The sequence below is a fragment of the Anarrhichthys ocellatus genome, unplaced genomic scaffold, assembly GCF_004355925.1.
Source record: "Anarrhichthys ocellatus isolate YVR2014 unplaced genomic scaffold, GSC_Weel_1.0 scaffold62, whole genome shotgun sequence".
NCBI classification, from domain to species: domain Eukaryota; kingdom Metazoa; phylum Chordata; class Actinopteri; order Perciformes; family Anarhichadidae; genus Anarrhichthys; species Anarrhichthys ocellatus.
In genome coordinates, this window is record NW_022280092.1 from 1,805,510 (window position 1) to 1,829,630 (window position 24,121).

Consider the following 24,121-nt stretch of genomic DNA (forward strand, 5'->3'; position numbering starts at 1 on the left):
AAACGTCTTAGAGCACATAGATCCCCACAGTGAACTGATACAAAAATGATTCATTGATCTTTCTGTATCATATCAAAGGGGAAGCTACATTATCCCCTAATAGCATAAGACACCGTTGGTGGATTTGCATTGTGGGTAATGTAGGCAACATATTTCGACAAGGAATAAGAATGCATGGAATAAAAAACACAACAGGCCTTTCTTTGCTTCTGCAGCATTGATTTGTATCCTTGTTTTTTTAATTGTCCATTGTGTGTCCGACAATATTGTATGAATGCAATGATAATTCGGTGGAGTAGTGTTTTAAATTAAATGGCTTATCACTTTACTTGTTCACCCAAGTTTGTGTAATGAAATACAGTTGTTGGTTATCCGTACCTGATGTGAAAATCATGTCAATTTCCTGAGCAAGATAATCAATGTACAATCAATGGCTATTTGTGTGTATTAGTTATTGGTAAAGAGAGTCGAACATCACTCTGAACACCAACAAGTTCCTCACTGATACTGTGTCACTAAGGGCATTGGGCCCCCCTTTTGTGCCTGAGGCTGTCTGGCTTATTATTATGGTCTGTCTGGCAAGCTGCCTGGCTGGTGGTCTCTAAGTGAACTTGATACTGAACTCAGCAGTCAACTGTGATGTGAAGAGCTGTGCGGAGCTAGTCTGGAGCTCAGCCAGTCATTTAACACTTGTCAACAGTTCTAATGAAAGTGGCCTTTTCCTTGGTGGCCTCTTTTTCATTAGCAGGGTCAGAGGTCGACCACTCAAGGCTGGCTGTCTGTCAGCAGACAGTTGAGGGAAGAGGGTTGAGGATGGGGGTTAGAGAAGGAGATATAAGGGAAGAGGGGGAAGGGGGAAATTATTCACTTGCTAGTTGGACCCTTCTATTTCCTGTATGGCCTGCTGGTCTTTGTCACTCATTTTGTTCTTAAGGCATCCCACAGTGCTGGTACTTGTCAACCCTGAGTTGATTATCACCTGACATTGTAGCTGTTTGCACCTAAATACTCATGCATAGTAGAATTTTCCCAAAGTCTTAATCTCTTCCACACCAAGATTAAGCTACAATCTCCAGTACTAAAATAAGCTCTAACCTAAGCTCTTTTTAGAACTTTAGGGATTACATTTCTCAATTTCTACTTGACTTTACTCTCTTCATTCCTCTCACTGTTTTCTATTATGCCCCTTTAACACAGATGTGGCCAAAGAAGTGAGTGAAAGAGAGAGAATCAGCCGACGTCCCTCTCCTCCTCCTCATCCCCTTCACCCTGGCCTCTCACACATGAAAGGGGCCGCACAAGGCCAATAGATGGCTGGTGGGGTGTGTGCTATGCGAGGGCCCCAGACCCAGACACAACACAACACACAGCTCTGCGGGCCACCACAGCGGGGCTGGAATGTGACCTGCTTCAGACTAGGCCCTGTGTATGTGTGTGAAATACTAAGGAGGAGGACATGGATGAAAGGATGCACTGCCTGCATGAGCCTTTTGATAAGCTGTGAGCATGTTGGGTATTTTGTCTTCAACACAAGGAACAGCAAAACATCACAAAGCAAGGACATCTGTTGTATGTTTTAAAATCATCTTTATTCATTTTGCCATCGTATTCCATAAAAGTTTTAATGGACACTAATATATAATAGATAACGTCAAAATATGTCTGCTCTCTATGTAGTTGGATTCACAGAGAGACTTTCTGCCTATATATATATATATATATATATAAATATACATATATATATATATATAAGAAATAGATCAAGAAAAATAAATACATAGTACAGAAGTCCACATACATACTCTGTATTGTAAATTAAGTCTTATCAAAATAGATTCCACAAAATATGGAACCAAAGAGCTTATTTGATTCTGGTAAATAAACTGAGGCTTCGCATTGCATTATTGTGAGCTCAATTGCTCCTGACAGATGTTACACAATGTTTTGGGAGGATAACCCACAAAACGTCACATTAAAACATACCCTTAAATTAATAATATTAGTGTATTAAAGATAACATTTGGAGAGGAAATCTAGAATGCCGTTTTAGTAAAGGGTTGCAAGAGGAAATACTTTGTACAGGGTAAATGCTTGTGACTAATACTATTCTACCTGCCTTTTCCAGACAGTGTGCCCTAAGTGCGGACATCGAAACTGTCTAAGCTTGATTCTAATTTTAAAAGAGAACTATTAGGACAGTTTTTAAACAGCTTTCCGGAAAGAAATCTTGAATGAAAACAGCAGACAAAAATGACAACAGTAAAGCTACGAGGAGTGATTTTCTGAGATCTACTGAGTGATAAGAAAGGAAGAGAAACATCTCAAACAGGCAACGAAACCTCCAATGTTACAGATAAGTTACTCGTTTATGTTTACGGGCAGTCAGTCAGACTGGTGAGTTCACTGGAGCTTGGAAAAATCTGAAAACACAACTGACTTTCAGTGAGTGTGAAACTTAAATAGACTCTACTGGACGGCAGAGAAATCTTTAAGGAAATCACAGGTTTTCTTGTGGATAACCTCACGGAGCTTCCTGATTCTACGAGTGCTGGAGGATCCTACAAAGCTGTCGGGCTGCAGGACGGCCATCCCATTCTGAACATCCCCCATGATGATGAGCTGTCCGTCGGCTGTGGTGATGTTGGGGCAGGGGCAGTTCCAGTCCATGTTCAGAAGAGTCACCTCCAAGGGCTCTTTGCCAAAGAATCTCAGGCCCATCTTCTCATCTTTCAAGATCTCCTCCACTGTCACCAGAGCGTGGCCCGACTCCTGCTCCTCCGTCAGCTCGTTAACACGGCCAAGGATCACAAAGTCACTCTTACAGAAGCTGGTGACCATCTTGGCTCGGGGCTTACACATCTTGCACTTGCGGTTCTTCTGAAACGGACACATCTCTTCACAGGCCTCTTTAGACTCAAAGCTGTTCTCGTTGCCACCACAGCCTCCGAACACAAAGGACTGGCACTTCTTGAGGCTGTTGCTATAAGCCCAGCGAGGCTCATAGGCCTTGCAAGGCCCTTGGAGGCTCGGCAGGCTGCAGGGAGCCGCTAGCTCTCCTCCGCATGACAGCATGCAGGCTTCATATGTGTTGAAATGGTTACGGTTTTTGTTGCACTGACTGTAGGTAAAGGTGAAGCAATTGTTCCTCTTTGGTTCATAGTACCAGCTTATGCTCTCTTCTCCACAGCCGTCTGTGTCTGGACTCTTGAGACACTCTTCAGCTGGAAATGGCAGGTTGGTATTATTTCCCTCTGCATTCCTACCTTTCGCATCCTTCCCGATCACCACCAAGGGAAAGTGTGACGACACACTTCCGCCAACATTTTTGGCCGTACACGTATAAATGCCGGCATCCTGAAGTTGCGCATTGTATATGACCAGCTGGCCAATGTTAGTGACCACAACGTTCCCTCTAACATGATTAGGCCTCATTATGTTGTTCTCTTTGCCCTTCAGTTGTTTCTCCCAAGTGATATGCGGATGTGGCTTTCCAGACACCTCACACAGGAAGCTAGCTGTCTCACCCACAAAAACAGCCTGCTGGGTGGGGCCGCTGTGTATGGTGGGAAGCTGGATGTCAGCAGGGAGGGTGGTCTGGAGGGCGGTGGTGGGATGTAAGGTGGTCTCTGCTGGGATGGGACTGGTGTTTGGCCAGGTCAAGTGGTACCTGTAGGTAGGTTGAATAACAAAGGACTTAATCAGAGCCAGTATATGTCAAAGGCTCTTCTTTATATTGACAAATTACACAATTAATACATTTAAGTTTCTACGCTACAGCCAGAAAAATAGACTAAAATGAGACAACTTTACCTCATCACACCAAAAACAAATGGTAGATATCTAAAATACTTAACATGTTACCTGCAGGTGACCTCAGATATAGAGATACCCTTGGAACAGGCCTCTGCATCCATGTAGCACTTGTTATAGTACGTCATGCCGTCAGACGCACACGTGAAGTGGGGTTCTCTCTCACAGCGGTCCCGACACTTACAAACAGGCTGGCCGTCCCAGATGTCACACTCGGACCCTTGCTGAGAGCACATGAACTTGTCGCAGGTGGCGCCCTCTGGCATTCCTATGGGCCCCTTGTTGCCCTTGACGTCTATATAGCGTGATGCCACACAGCTCTTGTTACCACATACATTAGGGCAGCACTTCTCAAATGCTTCACAGTCCTAAAGTAGGAAGAGAAAAGAAAAATCACTACTGTTAGTTTTTTTTAGTTTTATACAGTTTCAGTTAAAATTCTGTAGAAAATGTTTTTTATTCCTGGAGAAATTCTCCTCACAAAATATTACCTGTATGTTTCATAAGGGTACATTTAGATCAGGGGGCTCTTTACATTTTATCAGTGTGGATGAGTTTTGACCAATATTTGGTCAACTTGAAACAGCATGAATAAAAAATTTAAGGAGGTAAATGTTGTTAAAAATGTGACATGTGTAACACTAAGATTATTTTTGTTAAATTGTGTTATGGCTTGGCATTTTTTTCTATCAAACCCCCATGCAGCAACTCTTGCACAATTCAAAGGAAAACAGGAATTGTTGGCATATGATAGCTGCTCCTTTAGCTATTTGACATTTAGGGGGTTTCGTCCAACATGAGATCCTGGTCTACTAAAGGATATAACTTTGACTGCAAACGAACTGCGTCATATGTCCTATTGTCTAGGCTACACATTTACATCAGCAGTAGCTACATCACCGTCAGTTGCAGGTTCAACTCACCTGGTCGGATTCACACTCGCGCATGCAGGTGCTCATAGCATCCACCCACAGGTTGGGGTTCAGGTCATTTGGGCACAGACCTGCGTGAGAATACACCACTTTTGCCACGGACATGGGCATTGCTCTCACGCGGCTGCTGCCCGTATAAAGGAGTATAGTATAACAATGTCCCAGAAGAAACCAAATCCATCGAGGAAACAGCATCCACCACATGTCCGACGCGTAACACAACGGACGTTAAAAAAAAAAAAATCTTGAAAATGCAAGTTTAACAACGACTTTAAAGTTTTGTGGAAAAATACTCTGTAAACTCTCCTCAAGCTGTCGCGTTATTAGTTCCTAACCACTGGAATCAGATGCTGCACAAAAGCAGCAAAATAGGAGCGTGCGGGACCGGTCTCGATGTGGAGAGCTCTCCAGGTTAGACGCTCGACGTAGTAGCGAGAGATGAGATTAGTGCTGCGGTGAGCAAACCCACTTAAGACTACATGAATTACAGTGACATGTCTAGTCGGGCAGCAAATCCCAGCTGAGTTACAGTTATGATCAACTTAATTAAAGGGGGGGGGAAGTTTGCAGGCGCTGTTTCATAAAGGACTGGCGAGACACCTGTGCGTAAGTCGCTGCTGCCTTAACCCTTAGCTTGCAAAGGAGAAAGAGATATGCAGCACTAACTCTTAAAAGTAGAGTAGATAAGATTTAAATCAAACATTTAACATCTTCACACATTTAAATAATAAGTGTAAAGGTATCAGAATCTTGAAAAAAAGACAGTATTGTGCAAAACAGTTTCTTACAATATAGCAAATAGTTATTATTGTGTAGCATTTCAAAATAGGAAGATGCTTTGTCTTGTCATATGCACCAAATTAAAGAAGCACTGTGTGACAATACTGCGCACTATAGTACTGCATTAAAATTTAGCACCGTTTACTGTAAAATCCCTGCTGTCCATATGGACAAAACGTTCATGTCCAGAAGATGGCACCAAACTCAGTGTCTTCTTTTTGTAGATCCTATTCTGGTTTCCCTTCTGAGCTCAAAGTGAACCAAAGAGCTCAATTTAACCTGAGTGGATTTGTGGTTTCCCTTCTCGTCTTTTTCCTCTAAAGGTTTCTGTACCTCAAAAACTCCAAGACCAACAACAGCAAATCTTTCCAGATATGTGACAACAGTTATGCTTGAGCACCAGGTGATGGTGCCATAAAGCCACTTCTGTGTTTTGGCCAGTAATATCTGAGCTGCTTGTTACAGAATCCAACATTCCAACTGTACTATTTTTTATATAATACATTTAATTTCTGCCATACTGGATACACCATTTTGCCAGCCTGTCATATTCACTGAAACGGTATATTGTCCATTTGTCACATCATGTATTCAGGTTTAACTGATTCAAATGATACAACATGCATCCTCAAACATTCTAGTTTGTTGTATGTTACACTGTGACGTGTGTTGTAAAATGTCCTGAAAACTCCAGTCAGGAGTCATAATTCTTAATAAACCCACCACTGCAAAACGTTGGAAATGCCCCAAATAGTGAAGTGTACAAGTCGTAGCATACGTATACTTGACATGGTACAAAGAAAACATGATCATGATCTACATGTCTCGGTAGCTGAGTATGCCAAACGTCCCAGTTTGTGGACAATACTCCATCACACAGATGGAATATTAAGTTGTATCAATTAAAAAAACAGTCCTTTCTCCAACTACCACACTCACCCACTTGGGTTGAGTTAATCAGAAAATCCTATTTACATGCCATTTCATATATAAAGCATCTTCAATGTTGGAATATGATGTAGCGTCGTTAGCGATGAGACTGAAATGAAAGAGATGATGCTGGGCATATTGCAATCAACAAGCTCAAGCTATCACAATATTGACATGTAAGAAGTCACAAGTAGTACAGACAGCTTGGCCGGGTTTTCACAACATGATATATGTTGAGAAAACTCGGTTTGTTCCATGAAAGCCAATTCTAGGAAGTGTTGCAGAAAAGGGAGCTTCAAAACAAAACAAATTGGCTGGTGGTCTGTTTGGTTGTGAACATGAACAGAAGAAAGGATTATGATACAGTTCCAGTGACACAGCCTAGGAACACCATTAAACTCAAATTAAACTGCTTTTGCTGACGTTAAAAAGCTGGTCTATATGTATCTTTAGATGAACAAAATATCCAACATTTGTCTGTGTGTGTGTGTGTGTGTGTGTGTGTGTGTGTGTGTGTGTGAGTATGTAGTGCTTCCAAGCTGAGTCCCTGCTGAGCCCAAAGAGGCCCAGTGCGCTCCAGGCCAAACCCTGCAGTCTTAGTCTGGTCTGAGTCTGTTGAGCCCTCTCTAAAAACATGCACACACGCACGCACACGCAAACACATAAACACGCATGCACATAAAGCCTATAAGTAATTAGTGACTATAGTAAAGAAACAGTGATTATCTAACTGACGATAATAACGATCACTTATAGAAAATTGACTGTACGAATTATATACTACCCCTTTTACACACATACACATATGTGCATGCTCTCTATTTCATGCAAATGCACAAACACAGTGAAGCTGTGTTTTCAGTGTCTGCCCACCCCTAACCTTTACCCCTCAAGATCCTGCATTCCCAGCATAGCCAGCACTGGGGCTACAGGGCATGTCAATATATTGAATAAAGCCTCATGGTGGACCCCATGCAGGGCGCCCCGACCGTCTATCTGCCTTCAGCGTATGTATTGTCTGCAAACAGACCTTGACTTTGACCCTCTCTGTGCACACTCACCATCTTTCTGAGACCAGATCAAAACAGCTTTGCAACTCAAGGAATGTCTCCATTTATTTTTCATGTTCTTGCAATATGTAGATTAGTGGTTGAAACGCGCCGTAAAGCTTCCAGATCCTGGTGCTTGCAAATACTTTATCACAATCATGTTATGCTCAGTAACTGCAAACGTCCACTGACAAGAGCATAACATCAAAAAACAATATAAATTGTAAGTGTTAAAATAATTTGCCGTAATGATCTTTGCCGATCAGGGATGAAGTTACGATGGTAGAATAACCGGCATGCCATTGGATAGTATTTCACCTTGAAACCAAAATCTCTGGCACACACTGTAAAGACCGCCAACCGTCTACTGACGCCAGAATTCAGTGTAAAACAGTAGCCTACAATGTTTGGTTGTAGTACTTTTGGTTTTGTACGGATTAAACAAGAGATATAACATTAGCTGATGAGCTTTAGATATCTACACACTAGCTGTTTCCCCTCGTCCCCCATGATCCATGTGTTTTACTGTGATTTCTGGTCTAGATGCAGCAACTTTTCCTTTCTCCAAAACCATGGGACTCAATAAAGTAACCCCAACATTTATGCTATGCTAAGCTAACAGGCTGCTGGCTGGAGCCTCATACAACTCTCCGCCAGAAGGCAAAGAAGCACATTTCCACTATTCCTTTGCTGTATGTGGGCCTGTACAGCTCAAGCTGCATGAGATGGCTGACACACTCCATTTATAAGATGACCCTGGCAATTCACTTTTCTTTCTTCCAGGTCACTCACAGGGCCCCACAGTTTGTTGGGTATATACAGTATATACATATATGCTGTATATATAAGCTACTGTAAATCTGACCTCAGCATTAATCCCTCAGTGGCTTTACACAAATAAGCAGCTCTGTGTATTGGCTTTGTGTATAATGCCTGTTAGAGACTGGCACATATTGCACCACGGCCATAGTATAAGCACATCGAGCAAGGCACGTACCTGTGAGTAACGTCGCCTTGTGTCTCCATTTCTAAAATGCTCTTAAGGGTTCTTGACCATGCAGGTCCACAGCGTCTCTTGCCCATGACTGAGTCTCGGGAAGCTGGTTCATACTAAGCTTATTATGAGTGTCTCACTCCAGAACAAAGGAGAGGGACACGTCCAGCCACAGCAGGGCCCTAAGCTGAATCCTCAGCTCCAGTCTAGACACACAGCACAACATGCCGATGGACACACATGCAGGCATACATGCGCAGATCCACGGGGGTCCACTATAATGTATATGTCCTGATTGCCATACATTCCTTTGTCCCTATATTTAGGTTGCGCACACACACATTTAACTTTCTTAACGCCATTCCGCTCAGATTATGCAATATTTGCTCTCTCCGGATTGCAGCGTCTGAACATCTGCTCACCGCATGAACACTATTGTATTCATTTCACTGAAGAGGTTAAGGATTTCTAGCGTGTCAGTATGACCATAACTTAGGTGCTGTTTATGTTCTTTAAATCAGAGAGGGAACATAACAAAATGTCTCGTTTTTTAAGGTCAAAACAGAACGTACAACATTGGCTCGTTGCACAAATACAGGTCAAAAGTGAAAAACCACAGCTGGACGGTAGAATACTGAACTTTGTAATGCGTATTACTAGTGTTAATAATGGACCTATTAACTGGTAATAATATGAAATGTTAAATTATTGTTGAAAGGAAGTCTATGTATCTGCAGCAAATAATGTGGTTGGATTCTTCATCAGTTATATATTTAAGTAAATAGGCTATTCAGGGTTATTAGAGGTTTATTAGTCAATGTGCAGGTTGGACCTTTATAAAAGGTGCGCAATTTTCAGTTATTGCTTTTTATTCAAGTGTTCATAATGAAATCTTTAATGGCTTAATGGTTTTCGGTATAAACATAGAACATGGACCAGTATTTAAGCAGCAAGTTTTAAAACATGTTTTATATTCAATTAAATCCAAGCAAAAAAAAAAAAAGCTATCCTCTTATTATGAATTCAAGTGGTAATACCTATGTGGCTGATGCCAATATGTGCTCTTCTGCTCCCTCTACTGGCTGTTGGTTGAAACATACATCTCAATGAATTATTGGGGAGTTTACCTCAACGTCCGAGCCCACACATGCAGGTACAAACAAAAGGAAGACCTGCAACAGAAACCACACCAAACATGTAACCGATCCCTTAATTTATAGTGAGCACTAAGAAAGATACTCAAGCTCATTACATCAAAGTTACCTCAATTAGTCAGGTGGACGTAATGTGAATTTAGAAGATGAGGTCAGAGAGGAAGAGGGAAGTAATTCACCATGCTTTATCAAAGAACAGATACAGGTCTCCAGAACCAAAGAAGTGGAACAGTGAAGATCCTTCCTACAAGTGCACAGGACGCACTGTATATAAAAATATCAGACTCTGAATGCATAGGTTAAGTCAAACTGTATTCTGCGTTTTCTAGAACAATAAGCAACTCAACAAATACAACGTTAGTTATCTGCTTTCCACAGAATCAAAAGGAGATCCTATAAAAACAACCCATTTCAAACATCCTGCTCTCACTCACCCAGGACACCATATAAGGCCAGGGGGATGTTTTCTCCACACATAGTCCCAAACTCCTGCTTTAAACATGTGGCACAACTTCACTTAATAAAGCATTTAACATAGCTGGGAACAGAACATAAGCACTCGTGGTATAGTCCTTTCTTCTCACGGCGAACCTACTCCACCACATTGCACTTTGCTTCTACAACAGCGACCCGGGACTTTTGCATCCCATAGATGAACTCTCTCTCGCTCTACGTTAAGACTTTTTGACACAAACACAACAGGCCTAACCCGGTTAAAAAGAAATAATACAAAATATATCTGAAAAACATACGAATGCAGTAAGAGCGTCAGGTGTACATTTCGACAGTAAACAGTTACCGCTGGGTAAGGAACTCTCTGATTGTAGGAGATGTGTAGTGGCACTGCTGAAAATAAACGAGCCCCAGCATTGAGAACTTTAAAAGTGTTGATGAAAGCAGCATAAACCATCCCGACACAACATGGCCGTGCCTCTTGACCTGTTAAAACTCTTAATGTACAGTACAAGAATGTTGGTCGGTGCGGTCATCTCGTCAGTCTCCATTTAAGGTCAACAGCAACACTTGTGATTAAGCAACCGAAAAGAAAGAATTTACATTAAAAAGGGCTGAAATAAAATAAAACAACATTAGCAGAAGACTGGCCTTGATAACCAAACTGAGGCCATGTATGGATATTTGAAAGAAATCTAGTCACTATATAGACAGCCTTAGTTGACACACGGCAACCAAAATAATAATTGGAAACAATCGTCAATAAGAATTTCCGTTAGTGCTGGAAGAACAAGGAAGCGTCACACACACACACACACACACACAGACCGTCATGCCGTCTGCTGAATCTTATGCCTTTCCTCTTCACGTCACGAGTGTCACAAGGCTGCGCTCTCCTCTGAAGCGGTGATAGTTTATTCTGCAGTTAGTATCTTTGCTGGCTAGATTAGTTTTTGGTTTTGATTCTAATCACAGTTAAACAGAATGACAGCAACTGAAATGAACTCTCTCTCACACACACACACTCTCTCTCTCTCTCTCTCTCTCTCTCACTCTCACACACACACACACACTTTACCGGGACTCAAGCCTCGCCACTCTAAAGCGCATTGGTCTCGCTCCGTTAGTAGGAATCAATTTAAATCAAACATTCTAAATAAATACTTCACAGTTGACCGTTTTAAGTATTCTGCTGACTCAACCTATTAGGATGCACTGTAGAAGAAAATAAAAAAAATGAGTTGCTGCACATTTATCTCCAAGATTTTACATTTTTGTCCGACATGAAAAGACAGAAAAGAGAACAATTCAAACAAAACAAATTATTTTGCTTCCACAGTGACTGAATGATTTAAACATGGAGGGAAACCAGTACTGCTCCTCACATGTGTCCATCCTCGTGTGGATACAGATGAAAAGCAGACTGTATGTATAGCAGTGCTATTAGTCCAAAGATACCTTCGTCTCACCTGGTGAGAGATCACCGCCACCTTAGAATTAGTATGTGATTCCCTCTGCAGGAAAGACACTAAGGTTCATGCCTACAGCATGTATGAAAGTGTGTATGCCAGCTAGAACATCTGAGAGCACTCTACACGCCAATCTCCTAGAAATTCAAGTTGCCGTGTGCAAGTCCAACTTGTCCTACTCTGAGGACCGGTGACGAGCTTATGTGGCAAGAGTCCTGTAAGGCCTTCCTGTTGTCCTCTGCTCTTCGTCTCATCAGACCAGGTCTTTTCCTCTGTGACCACAGTCTGTACAGGGACGTGTCCCGATGAGGCTGTTACAGAGTCCCATTCAAGTCCGGTCCGTAAGGAAGACAAGCCAATGCCTCCCTCTGTTGTCCCACTGGAGCCTTGGCACAAAGTGCAGTGGGGAGGAGAGAAAGAAATAAGGAGAGGAGAAAAGGGGCCCAAATACTTTCGCACATAATCGAGGACACCATGCATCAGTAATCGCTTACAACTGGTTGGGTACACTAAAGCGGCAGGAGGTGCCGGAGGAGGACAATAGCTACTGAACTTGAAATAACAAATCCCCAGTTAGGAAATTGGCGAAACACCAAAGCTGGACAAAGCCGTTACAAGGGACCTGGGCGGGCAACTAGTTATGGTCGCTTGAGGGCAGCTACAGAAGCCAATCCGTAAGCGGGGAGACCTCCGGCTCTGTGGCAGCTCTAGTAGGTGAGGCGGGAGGCCTTCATGTTGTAGCACGGTCTGTCTGTTAGGCCCCCAGTCCCAGAGAACAGGGACAGGCCCTCTGCTTTCTCCAGCACAACCTCAAGCTCCTGAAAGTCCTGCAGCCGAGCTACGTCCTTGTCCTGGACGGAAAAAAGACAGTTAAATCAATAACAGATTCACCTCCCAATCATTCATTTTCATGAAGAAACATCACAGAAAGCCCTTTTTCAAACATGTCAGTTTGCTTTTAGGTCATACGTGACAATATTACAATGAAAGCATTTTAATAAGCGAGTGAATTCGATTTTTCTTGTGTTCGCTTAGAATAGAAAGCTCATTTTATTAATTGTACAGCAAGGACAAATGGTTTGCAGCTCATAGGACCGCCACACTGTATTTTCCTTTACCATACCTTTCTCAACATGGTGTTCGGCAGCTTGCGGATCTTCTCCACGTGCTCGGTGCTGATATCCAACTCTCGGCAACAGACCCTCAGGAGGGAGCGATAGGTGAGCTCCTGGCGGTCCAGCTCCACCTCAATGAAGTCGTTCTCCCGAGTGTTGGGGTTCTGGATACGCACCTTCAGCACCAACTCTAGAGAAAAGGACCAGAGTAACGCCTCTTCTTTAACAAAGATGTTTAATAAGATGATGGACGCAGCCAGAAGGTGAGAGTCGCTGTGGAAGATAGCTTTTGCTCGTGAGCCTGTGGGAACATCCACTAACAACCATTTCTGGTTTGACAAGGTGGCTGCCAGCACACACAAAGAGATTGTTGTCAGCTCTGTGCTCGTATTTTAGAAGGTTTTTTTTACTCTAATGAGCACAAAGCTTGAAGGAGTGTTCAGTTGTTTTGCCTTTCTGTTTGTGAACAACATGTAAAGTGTTAATTACCGTCATTTAGAGGTGCTGGTTGGCGTAGAGCCAGGCTAACAGCTGTTTCCCCCGTGCCTCAAGTATGAAGCAAAGCTCGTCATCATAACACAATACAACTCTCTCACCTTGCACGTTGACGGGGAAGGTGCTGGTGAAGAAGAAAGGCTGGAAGGCCGCCATGGGCCCACCAGCCTGGCCGTAGCTCAACTGCTGTGGGATGGACTGCTGCCTGCTCATGGTTGGGTTAGCGTTGGCCACCGGGGCCTGGACCTGGCTCCCGCTGCTGCTGGCCAAGCTGGGGCTGGGCGAGGCCAACGGCGGCGAGCACACGGTGCCGTTGTGTGCCACCGCATGCGGGTAGTCGGCATGGTTGGCAAGGTGCGGCTCGACCGACAGGTCCATGGGCACCGTGCGGTTAACGGCAGCGTGGTGGTGGGACGAGGCCGGGCTGGGCGACACGCCATTTTGCTCAGTCACGGGGATGAGATCCCCGTGGGCTGGGCTGTGGGCGGTGGGGTTTGGGGGAGATGTGGGGCCGTCAGAGAACAGGCTCTGGGATTGGTGAGGCTCGTGAGTCGGGGAGAGGGAGGGTGAATCGCTGTGCATGTCCTCCGCATCTTCTCCAGAACCATTCTGTGTAAGGTGCCGTGCCAGGATGATCTCGGACTTATCCATCTTGGAATACATGAAGGCCGGGTTAGACAGGTAGTTGGGGATGATCGGCAACTCAGGCTCCTTGACTTCAGGCACGTCCTCCACTTCAACTGCAGTAATAATATCAAAAAAAAAGAAAAAAAAAAGAGGATTATATTTTGTTTGTGTCAAAACCATGAACAGATGTGCACTTATACCCTCAACACCTTAAGTTATAATCTCTACATTACATCAACAGATAAATCACATGCAAGTAACAACGAATGACGCAAGAATGATGTGACAGAAACAAGTGGGTAAGAAATGTGTAGCTCACCTCCTAAAAGCCGTTTGATCTCTGGTTTGGATGTAAGTTGCGAGGCCAACTCATCCTTAGCCGTGAGGATTTCTTTGTCTGCTCCATAACTGAGTAAGTAGGACACTATGTGCTTGTGGTTCCTCTTGCATGCCCAGTGCAGGCAGGTCCTGGTGAGATTATCGGAGAGGGGACAAAGTTTAGTGAACCAAAACACCCATATGCTGATAAAATGACTTCTGTACTATGTATTTATTTTTCTTGAGATATATATATATATATATATATATATATATATATATATATATATATAAAAGACGGTTCCGGTCTAAACTGGAGATCAGACTGACATTCATATAGTTCCACCTATCATCACACGTTATTTAATCAAATCAGTGGCAATGAGAACAAGTTTAGCAGGTTCCCGACTGGAGCAGTGATGTGCCGATTCACATCGTCTAACTTCACAGTGGCTGCTGATTTACTTGACTAGATTAATGGCACTTTATATTACAAACCATCCCCAAAATACTAGGTAGTAGAGCGTGTATTACTGTTTGAATAGACAAGTTAAAAAGTTGCATGTCAAGCTAACTAAGCCGTGCTCTGTCTAATAAGATAACACTGCTTAGCTGTAATCCCTGCAACAACGCACTTGGCTGCACTGAACTTTTCAATAAGCGTCAAAATAACTTGATTATTAACAGATCTGTGCAGCAAACCAACACCTGTCATCTTTAGTTTAACATGGTGAAGACATCGTGTACTCGTCCCAAACACTCACCAGCCGTTTATTTCGTTCTGCGAGTTCACATTTACTCCACTCTCCACCAATGTCCGCACTTCGTCGATGTCCCCGATGGCAGACGCCTCTCTCAGCCGCTCCTGTAATTCTTTATCCAACGAAGTGGTGGACATTTTGACACAGGCAACTAGCGCTGCGAGACCATAGGATACACGACAGCCGGTCGGATTAAGTTGTCAAGTGCAGTCGGCCGACGATTCTTCCCACCGATGGCACACACGTCCACTACAGATACACTTGCCAGCTAGCATTAGCTACCCCGGCTAACCTTACCTACTGGCTTAGCTTAGCGAGGTGCTAGCAGTCTTTGGTGCTAGCTTGTGGCTGCAAATCGCTTCGGCTAATGCGACTTCGTGTTGGATCTTTGGCGCTTACACTGCAGGTTCCGCCCTTTCGCCATTTATCTCTGTTGTTAAATCTCGTTTCCGTGCTACTGCCAACACTCAGTGCACTCATTCAATGTATCAGCGGTATCAGAGCTCCGTCATTGGGCTGCAGAAAACATCACCGCCTCATCGGGGGACATCTTTAGCTGTAACAACAGTGGGCACACATGTTTGTTCCCCTCTGAATACTTTCAGTTATCTGACACTTAACTTTATGTAAAAAAAATATGTGACATTATCCAGTCCCTAGTCTTTGTCGGTGAGTAAATTAAATTTAAATAATAGGTGAAATCACTGTCAATACCACACACTTGTTGTCGGTAACCATGCAACCAGTGGGTGACAACAACATTTCCGCTCCAGAACACATAAAATATGTTTTTCTCAATACTGAATGTACGTAAAGGACACAGGATGATAATACATATCTGTATTATTACCATAGACGAATGTGGAGTTGTGTACTCTAGTTTTTTGATAGTTTAAATTGCTTCAGTTTTTCAGTTTATTTTGAAAGTAATCACCGGAAGTGGTAGTTTGTTTGTAGCACTGGTCTCCAAAAAGGAAAATGATACACTGTTAAAACTGTAAAACAGTTAATTGATTATCACATAACTTATGGTTTTATTTGTATTATGATAAAGATTGAACTTGTATTATCAGTTACTAGTCCATTATTTCAATATTGTGTTGCATGTCCTAAATATGACCACTAGAGGGCAGTGAACACACTCTGCTGTAAACACAACTGTCACTTCAGCTTCATAGACACAATATGATCAAACATAACTCTGAATACCTTTAAAGAACCGTTATACCTGTATTATGCCCACTGATGAATGTGGATGTTTAGTAGGTAACTGTGACGACTACCGAACAATTCATAACTTTTATTTAAGTTCATTTTTTTGAATGTTTAAACTGGTCACCCTAGAGTGTTTACTAACCTCTTGTGGTCACAATGAGGGACTGCAAAACATGGAATTCATCACGCTAGCGTCAATAGAGAAATTATGACATACTAATACATCTGGTAAATAATTTCAAAATACAGACAACAAACTGACACAATCAGATTTCAATAAACATAAACTCATTTTAATTATTTTACAGTGTCCACAGTTAAAAACACAAACTCCATATTCCTCAGTAGAAATACTACAGATGTACTTACTGATTATCTTTACACTTTGTTTACTCAGTACAAGGTGCACCATAAAAAGCCTTCAAAGTATATATATTGAGGTTTCAGTGCCATCCAGTGGTCAGAGTGAATAAATGCACCACATTAAATTCGTCAAATCAGCTTCTGCGCACACTCGATAGCTTACTACACTACACATTGAATACATTTAAAGTACTGTCTCCAAACTAAGGCATACAAAACAGGTGAAAGAAATGGTCATGGAGTGATCATATTACTTGTAAAATACAATCAGGTGGGCTCGTGAAGCTAGCAGTAGTGCTGTTCCACACTGTGACCACTGGAGGGCGTTACCGCCATTAAGTACAAGGCGGTTTGAGATTATTGGAACATCGACTGCCCTCTAGTGGACACGGCGTGGAACTGCAATATATTAATTCGTCAAGTTAGCCTCAATGCAGACTTAACGGCATACCACTACTTCCTGTGAACACTTTCAAAATACAGCAATTGCGTCATTTCGTAAAATCGGTGCCTTTTAAATTTTGAAAATAGTAACTACAATCATCTATTTTTTGCAATGCTTTGGACAAAGGAGTTTAAAGTGACAAGAAACTGCATCAAGCCATCCATTACCTACACTCCGGAGCAGAAGGTAGCGGCAATGCACCAATACGCTTGATGCCAACTACTGTAAAACCAGAAGAAGAAGAAGAAGAACGGAGATGACGTTGAGCGGCTCTTTATGGGTAGAACCATAAACGGGCGGCGTTGTTACAGCATCTGCCATTTTGATTAGAAATAACTACTTCAGTAGATATCGTAGTACTTTAAATTAAGACTACACTCTTGTAGGCAAAATGCTTTCAGCAGCCCAGCTACTCGATGAGTTAATGGGCCGAGATAGAAATTTGGCCCCTGACGAGAAGCGATGCAACGTGCGATGGGACGACGAGACCGTAAGTTAGCATTCTAGCTAACGTTAGCCTAGCCAATTTGATAAGCTATCAAACAGTTAAGCTAGCAAAGATGTATTTTTTATAGTATGTGGGAGTTGGCTCAATTAAGGTATCTGTCAACAGTCCGGATTTCAATGATAACGCACGAAATTGGTTGCGTTAGCTGGCAGAGTGTCATCTAGGCACGCGCGCTAGTACAATTAGCACTAGTGTTAGCTAATGCTAATAGCATTTTATTGGCTTACAATGCGGCTTGAAACGTTGTGGATTCCATTGGGGTTACCCTGTTGTTAGCTTCGAGTAACAGTTAATGTTTAACTAATCACTGATAACACGAGTCACGGGTAAGAACGAGGTAGTGTTAAATCCACTTAAGCAATGACTTGTGAGGCTGATTTGTTCCCCTTTTAGCATAGACAAGCTATGGCCTGAACTGATTTAATAACTCTGTCGTTAGAAGAGAGTGTGTAGTAACGTCGGTATTGCGTTGCTCTGTCTTCTCTCAAAGAAAGTATGTCGGTACTACCTGTGTGGCTTCTGCCCAGCGGAGCTATTCACAAACACCCGCTCTGACTTAGGTAAGTTAAGAACATGTAGATATAAATGTTTTAAAGGAGTACTTCAACCTTAAAATTACCCATTGTATATATATTTAATCCTACTCGCCACGTAATAATTTGAATTTTGAAAGAATACTTTGTTTTTCGAGCAAAACTACAACAAAAGACACGTTTACAAACTCTCACACAACTGGAATAATTTCAACTGGCAAACACATACATTTTCGGCAAAATCATACCATTTAAAACACGTCTGTCATTTTAATAAGGGTGAAGTATTCCTATTAATACAGCAATAGTTTAAAAGTCTTCCATATTAGAAGATAATTACCTTTTTTTGCGATTCTTTTCCAGGCCCTTGTGAGAAAATCCACGATGAGAATCTTAGAATAACGTAAGTTCTGATTGTGCTTTCAAACGTAACTTGTGTGCGCCTTGATATTTCCACACGATAACCTGCTTCTGCCCCGCTGTGTCCAGCTATGAGAAAAGCTCTCGCTTCATGAAGGAGGGCTATGAGCGCGACTTCCTGCGCTATCTGCAGTCGCTCCTGGCAGAGGTGGAGCGGAGGATTCGCAGAGGGCACGCCCGGCTTGCACTTTCCCAGGCCCAGCAGAACGCAGGGGTTTGTGTTCTTTGATTATCACTTTATTGGGGTTTTTTTAAGAATACATCTTTTTTTTGTCATCCAACAGTGACATGGCCTGTGTGTTTTACCTGAGAGACATTGTATTTATCTCTTCCTTCAGGGTCCTGGTCCATCAGGAAAGAATGAGGAGAAGGGCCAGGTTCTAACGGAGAAGATCGAAGACCTAGTGATGCAGGTTTGTGAAGAATATGATCAAATAAGTGACTGATGTTTTTAGAATTGATTAGTGCATATTAGCCCTAGTAATTTGTGAAGGAACCAGGATGCACTGTAAGGTGAATATCGGTCATATAACCTTTCCCAGATTTATTAAAGCTGGAATACATCATCTCCTGTCTCTACGAAACCTTGTTTGAAACGATCTTATAATTGACGCCATAGAAATGTATTTGTCAGTGTTATGGCACTGGGTTGTGTGTGTAGTGGCTGACTGGTCTCTGTTTTGCTTTTGCTCAGATTGAGGAGCTGGGGTCGGAGGGCAGAGTGGAGGAGGCCCAGGGAATGATGAAGCTGGTGGAGCAGCTGAAGGAGGAGAGGGAGCTGCTCAGCTCCACCCCCTCGGTGAGTCGGTTAACTCCACAGACGCTGCTCAGGATTATATGTACTGCTCGTGTAATATTACCATTGTTCTAGTAGAAATTTTCAAAGTCAAACTAAGCTTGGCCTGACAATGATTCCATCATCAATCATTCTTGGTATCAAACCTGTGCTCATTAGACAAGCAGTTGTGCTCCTAGGCTGAACTATAATGCTTATTCGATTTGTTTTATGATATAATGTTTGTACCTTTTATCAGACCATCGAGAGCTTTGCAGCCCAGGAGAAACAGATGGAGGTGTGTGAGGTGTGTGGGGCGTTTCTCATTGTGGGTGACGCACAGTCCCGAGTGGATGACCATCTGATGGGCAAGCAACACATGGGCTATGCCAAGATCAAATCCACCGTGGAGGAGCTCAAGGTAACATGATTACATGCAGCAGAAGTTATTGGGTCCCTGTTACACTAGAAGAAGAGCATAAATGCTCAAATGCATGAAGTCAAATATGTGAATCATGTGTTTATCAAAACCACAATGTGTTGTACAGAGTATTAACAGTGTTACAAATCATTGCTATATATTTTTTGTGTCCTACTTTTTGAAAGTGAATGTTTTCCTGGAGGTTATTCCACTTCAACTGTTTTTGGTTGTGCCTCTGGTGTAAAATGTACTGATCAACTGGTCATAATTAACTCGCTTATTTACCTTCAGGAGAAACTACGTCGTCGCTCAGAGGAACCCCAAGATGAAAGCCCAGCGCTCAAGAAGGACCGAGAAGACCGCGAGCGTGAGAGGGAGGAACGGGAGAAAAAGCGCAAAGAGGAGGAAGAGAAGGAGAAGGAGCGCGAGAAGGAGCGTGAAAAGGAGAAGGAGCGAGAGAAGGAGCGTGAACGGGAGAGAGACAGAGAGCGGGACCGAGATAGAGACCGGGAGAGGGACCGGAGGACTCGCCGAAGCGCCTCGAACAGCCGCCACTCCAGTCGAGCATCCGACCGGAAAAGGAGCCGATCCCGAGATCGCCGGCGGTCCAGAAGCAGAGACAAAGACAGGGAACGGGAGCGCAAACGCAGCAGGTATGGACGACTCCCTGTACCACATTAACCGACATAGTCCTGGTGGTCTAATAACAGCAACGTGTGACCATAAAAGGACGGAGCATAAGAGTAAACATTACAGTTTGACTTGGATGGTGTTATTTAGAACATTCTCCCATGTATTGATGTGACTCCTCCACTGGTTATTGAACATACTACAAAACAAATATGTGCACCATAACTTTGTGTGCCGTTGCATAAGGAGAAATGATTAAACGACAGTTTTTTTTTTAGTTTTTTTTTTTTTATACATTTTAATTGTTTCCTTAATAACTTATTTCCCTGTTTTTATAGGAGCCGAGACAGAGACCGGGAGAGGAGGCGCAGCCGCGAGCGCGTTGACAGAAAGCGTCGCTCCCGCAGTCGTGACCGGAAGAGGTCGCGTAGCTCTGAGCGCAAACCTCACCGCCATCGCAGCCGCAGCAAGGACAAGGACAAGGACAAGGACCGGGAGGAGAAGAGAGACCGGGACAGAGAGCGGTCATCGAAAGACAAAGGTGAGGACTCGGACATAGCTTTCGTTATTACATGTAAAATGACTCTCTTGGCCTCAAGTGTGTGCAGATTTCAAATAGACAGCACATGCTGTTGTATAAAAACTTAACTGCACACAGCAAAAGGTTACCTTTTTGATAGGTGTGTATATAAATATCCGATGTTTTCCCAGACCGTAAGGTGACGGAGGAGAGGAGCAGCTCTAAGAAAGAGAAGCACTCTAGCGGTGATGCAGCTGCCATCAAGGCTTCGTCAGAAGCGGAACCGATGGAGACGGAGGCGGCCGCCTCTGCCTCCCCTCGGCTTAACGGCCAACAAGAGCTCCTCCATTCTGAAGGTGACACTCAGTCCAATTAAAACTGATCTGATAGGACCTCAGATCAGGCTCAGGTAAGTGAGTCCTCCTCCTCGCTCCCCCCTGGCTCTCAACCCAACCCCTCCACCCTCCCAAGCCCCCATCTCCCCTCCCTCCCCCCTCCCCTCCCTGTTTACGTTCAGTTCAATGCCTATGATTTTGTCTTATGTACTATGTGCATATATATCTTTATCCTGTTTTTGAATAGTGCATCATAAGTATGCACTGAAGATGAAGGACTAGGCCCGATGAGTGAGAAGAAGGTAGAAAGCAATCACACAAACCCAAGAGGGAAAGGCCAGAGTAGCCCTGAGCAAACAGGCCGGAGGTACCCCTCGTTTTGTATCGCTGTCTCATACTTCTAGATGTTTGTCTTTGTGGACAAAATGGCAGAAAACATATTAACCCGTCCAATCAAAGTCCTGCCTGTATTGACCTGTTTGTTTCTTTTTCTTTTGTTTATTTTTAAGTAGGAAAATGAAGTAATTTTGATTTACTGAGAGATTGCACTCACTATAGGAAGAAACTTCAGCCACTGTGTGTTTACATGTTGTGTGTATGTATATATACACACACATGTATGTATATGTATATACACACATGTATATGTGTATAAACATGGAGATGTCCCCCGCTCACATGTAAACACACAGACATACTTTCAGCTCTAGTCAAAGGTGTATGTGGAAGAACAAGCCATTTTTTGCCGTAACCATAACTCGCATATAATGGGTTTGTTGTCCAGCTTCCTGTGCCTGATGATGCCATGCAGTGTGTGTTTGGGGGGGTGTCATAGCAACGGGGGCCTTACGTAACTAACTAACTGGAGGGTAGGGTTTATCAAATGAATTGCAGCTGACTTCCATACCTCACACAGCGTTGGTGTTGTGAGCGAGACCACATGAGAAAAGGGCAAATTAAAAATCATGGATACTCTGACTGTCAAACTGTGCAGGTACTCACCCCAGGTACTCCTTTCTCTACCCACATCCATTTCTGAATGCTGTTGCCTGTCAGAAAAAAAACAAAAAACAATTCTGTACTTCTCCACAACATGAACTTGGAAGCTTGAATGTGTATATCTTTTTATTATTGTGGTTCTTTTGTAACTTTCAGATATGTTTGGGGGGGAAAAGGTCATTTTCTAGAAATGTCAGTGACGCACAGACGGCCTGCTTGATGTACTTATGCAAAATGCTAAAGTTGTCACTTAAGTGTAGATTTCCCCATACAAAGTGGTCAGGACTTAAGCTTTGTTAGGATGTTTTTAACGTCATTGAATCTGCTTAAAAATATGTCCCGTGCACTTTAGCATTGGCGTAAAGAATCTCAAACAGGTTTGTCTCTGTTTTTAAAACATTAGGGTCTAAGGTGGTGATAGATGGATTTATCAGATACTACAGATAAATAAACTGACAAATAATTACAATATGTTCTGGCCAAATTACATTTGTGCATTATTATTATTATTATATGTTTATGATCTACTCTTTCCTCTGTGGCTAAATTGAGGGCTATATTTCCCCAGTAGTTCTTATGTAGATGCTATTGTTGCTCCAGTAGCAGCAGTTGTTGCTCGTTGCTACAAGTACTTGTTGTGGGACCTTTGCTGACATTGCATTTTGTGAACATTTTTGCTCAACAGGGGAAGCTGGGCGATCTGGCGGAGGAAGAAGTGGAAGAGCGCGGCCGACCTCGTCCTGATTCTGACACTTCGCTGCTTAAAAACAAGGTGAACCACAAATGTGTAGTGGCTTATTTAAAAACATACGACCATACATGTGTAAACGAGGAGAGGGGGGGGAAATGCAATGATTTTCATGTTCCGTCACCGGTCTGTCTTCGGGCTGGATGAGGGTAGTTGTGGTTCATCTGATGTATTACTTGGTCTAGATGTCAACCAGGCGTCACTTTGAATACCAAACTTAGAGAAGTTCATTCTGGGTTTTTGTGTTATTTTGAAGATCTTTACACATCCTCCTTGTTTGTTGACATTTAGTGAAAATGAAATAAAAAGAAGAAAAGAAAAAAAACAGTGCTTGTGGTTTGTTTTGGTTTGTCAGGTTCCACTTCACTCCCTGACCTTTTTTTTTTTTTTTTTTTTTTTTTTTAAAAAGTTTTACAAAATTTTTTTTTTTTTTTTTTTTTTTTCTCTCCTTTCCCTCCCCTCTTTTTTTTTTTTTTTTTTTTTTTTTAAAAAGTCGGCTGAAAGCGTTTGTACAATGTTAGTCTCTTTTCTCCTCACGTAGAGCTCACATTGATTGCTCTTGTCCCCTTACTGTAAAATATACTGATTTCATTTTGATCAAAAAGATTTTCAAAGACTGACGATTCGTTTAATTTTGCTCTGCTTTTAATGTCCATGCTGTCTCGATGAATAAACAGTAAATATTTGTCAATGTTGTCGTGTTTCTTTTTCCTCCATTGTTACTGTCTACTACAACACAAATGTCAACGCATGTTATATCTACGTAAGTGAGACTTCAGCACGGTTTGCTGTCTGAAGTTCCTCCTGTACTTTGGTCTTTCCATATAAGGCTAATGTATTGTGCAATAGTTATAACACTAAAAGATCTAAGATGTTTCCATAGAAGCAGGTTACCAGGAACACTTTACTGAGGCAGAGCTAGATGTCTACAAGTGAAGACTTGTCTCTTGTGTGCCGGTATGATTTAGGCAAACATTACAGCATAATGTGACATTCACATACAGTAGTTCTAGAGGTAGATGACATATCTTTTTATTACTAGTGTTAAAGAGAGAAGCAATTGCTTTGCTTAATATATTTATTTTTCTAGACACAAAGCGTAATGATCAGCATGCTATTAGTTTGAGAAGAAAATAAATCTAACTGCAGCATGCCTTCAAATTATACTGAATTAATATACAAGCACACAGTCATTTGGGGTTTTTGTTGATACATTTTTTGAAGTGCCTGTTCAGTTTTATTTGTGCATTTAATGAGATGATTGTTGTGCTTTCGAGTTAAAAAATTTTTTTTTTTCCAATTTTCCGAAACAGCGACCTGTT

General features: G+C 42.5%; 3 protein-coding genes across 4 annotated transcripts; 1 reads left to right on the forward strand and 2 right to left on the reverse strand.

The window, feature by feature from the left end:
• Window positions 1–1,786: 1,786 nt before the first annotated feature.
• On the reverse strand, window positions 1,787–5,421 carry LOC116396997 (WAP, Kazal, immunoglobulin, Kunitz and NTR domain-containing protein 2-like). The gene is made up of 3 exons (XM_031872068.1): window positions 4,734–5,421; window positions 3,862–4,178; window positions 1,787–3,667 (listed from the first exon to the last, which is right to left on the reverse strand). Exons 1-3 carry the CDS (start codon window positions 4,944–4,946, stop codon window positions 2,467–2,469), a joined length of 1,731 nt encoding a protein of 576 aa, XP_031727928.1. The 5' UTR covers window positions 4,947–5,421; the 3' UTR covers window positions 1,787–2,466.
• A 419-nt stretch (window positions 5,422–5,840) lies between these two features.
• ankrd40 (ankyrin repeat domain 40) lies at window positions 5,841–15,563 on the reverse strand. Its single transcript, XM_031872280.1, has 5 exons — window positions 14,891–15,563; window positions 14,128–14,276; window positions 13,283–13,921; window positions 12,695–12,876; window positions 5,841–12,422 (listed from the first exon to the last, which is right to left on the reverse strand). The coding sequence occupies exons 1-5, from the start codon at window positions 15,022–15,024 to the stop codon at window positions 12,279–12,281; spliced, it is 1,248 nt and encodes a 415-aa protein (XP_031728140.1). The 5' UTR covers window positions 15,025–15,563; the 3' UTR covers window positions 5,841–12,278.
• Window positions 15,564–17,139: 1,576 nt separating this feature from the next.
• On the forward strand, window positions 17,140–23,149 carry luc7l3 (LUC7-like 3 pre-mRNA splicing factor). 2 transcript variants are annotated; one of them, XM_031872063.1, is made up of 11 exons: window positions 17,302–17,400; window positions 17,909–17,978; window positions 18,315–18,354; window positions 18,441–18,585; window positions 18,710–18,784; window positions 19,066–19,170; window positions 19,406–19,567; window positions 19,859–20,220; window positions 20,536–20,738; window positions 20,909–21,126; window positions 22,737–23,149. In XM_031872063.1, the coding sequence occupies exons 1-10, from the start codon at window positions 17,302–17,304 to the stop codon at window positions 21,091–21,093; spliced, it is 1,446 nt and encodes a 481-aa protein (XP_031727923.1). In that variant the 3' UTR covers window positions 21,094–21,126; window positions 22,737–23,149. The 2 variants fall into 2 exon arrangements, with proteins under 2 accessions (XP_031727922.1, XP_031727923.1); XM_031872062.1 differs by having other exon boundaries at window positions 17,140–17,400; window positions 20,909–22,766.
• Window positions 23,150–24,121: the final 972 nt, after the last annotated feature.

Excerpts from the sequence above, each read along its gene's own strand:
- LOC116396997 (XM_031872068.1), bottom strand. The coding sequence starts at position 4,946 with ATGTGGTGGATGCTGTTTCCTCGATGGATTTGGTTTCTTCTGGGACAT. Across the intron at positions 4,179-4,733 it reads GCGAGTGTGAATCCGACCAG|GACTGTGAAGCATTTGAGAA; the intron begins GTGAGTTGAACC and ends TTCCTACTTTAG. Across the intron at positions 3,668-3,861 it reads ATATCTGAGGTCACCTGCAG|GTACCACTTGACCTGGCCAA; the intron begins GTAACATGTTAA and ends ACCTACCTACAG.
- luc7l3 (XM_031872062.1), top strand. The coding sequence starts at position 17,302 with ATGCTTTCAGCAGCCCAGCTACTCGATGAGTTAATGGGCCGAGATAGA. Across the intron at positions 18,355-18,440 it reads GATGAGAATCTTAGAATAAC|CTATGAGAAAAGCTCTCGCT; the intron begins GTAAGTTCTGAT and ends CGCTGTGTCCAG. Across the intron at positions 20,221-20,535 it reads CGGGAGCGCAAACGCAGCAG|GAGCCGAGACAGAGACCGGG; the intron begins GTATGGACGACT and ends CTGTTTTTATAG.
- ankrd40 (XM_031872280.1), bottom strand. The coding sequence starts at position 15,024 with ATGTCCACCACTTCGTTGGATAAAGAATTACAGGAGCGGCTGAGAGAG. Across the intron at positions 13,922-14,127 it reads GATCAAACGGCTTTTAGGAG|TTGAAGTGGAGGACGTGCCT; the intron begins GTGAGCTACACA and ends TTATTACTGCAG. Across the intron at positions 12,877-13,282 it reads CTTCCCCGTCAACGTGCAAG|AGTTGGTGCTGAAGGTGCGT; the intron begins GTGAGAGAGTTG and ends CCTTTTCTCTAG.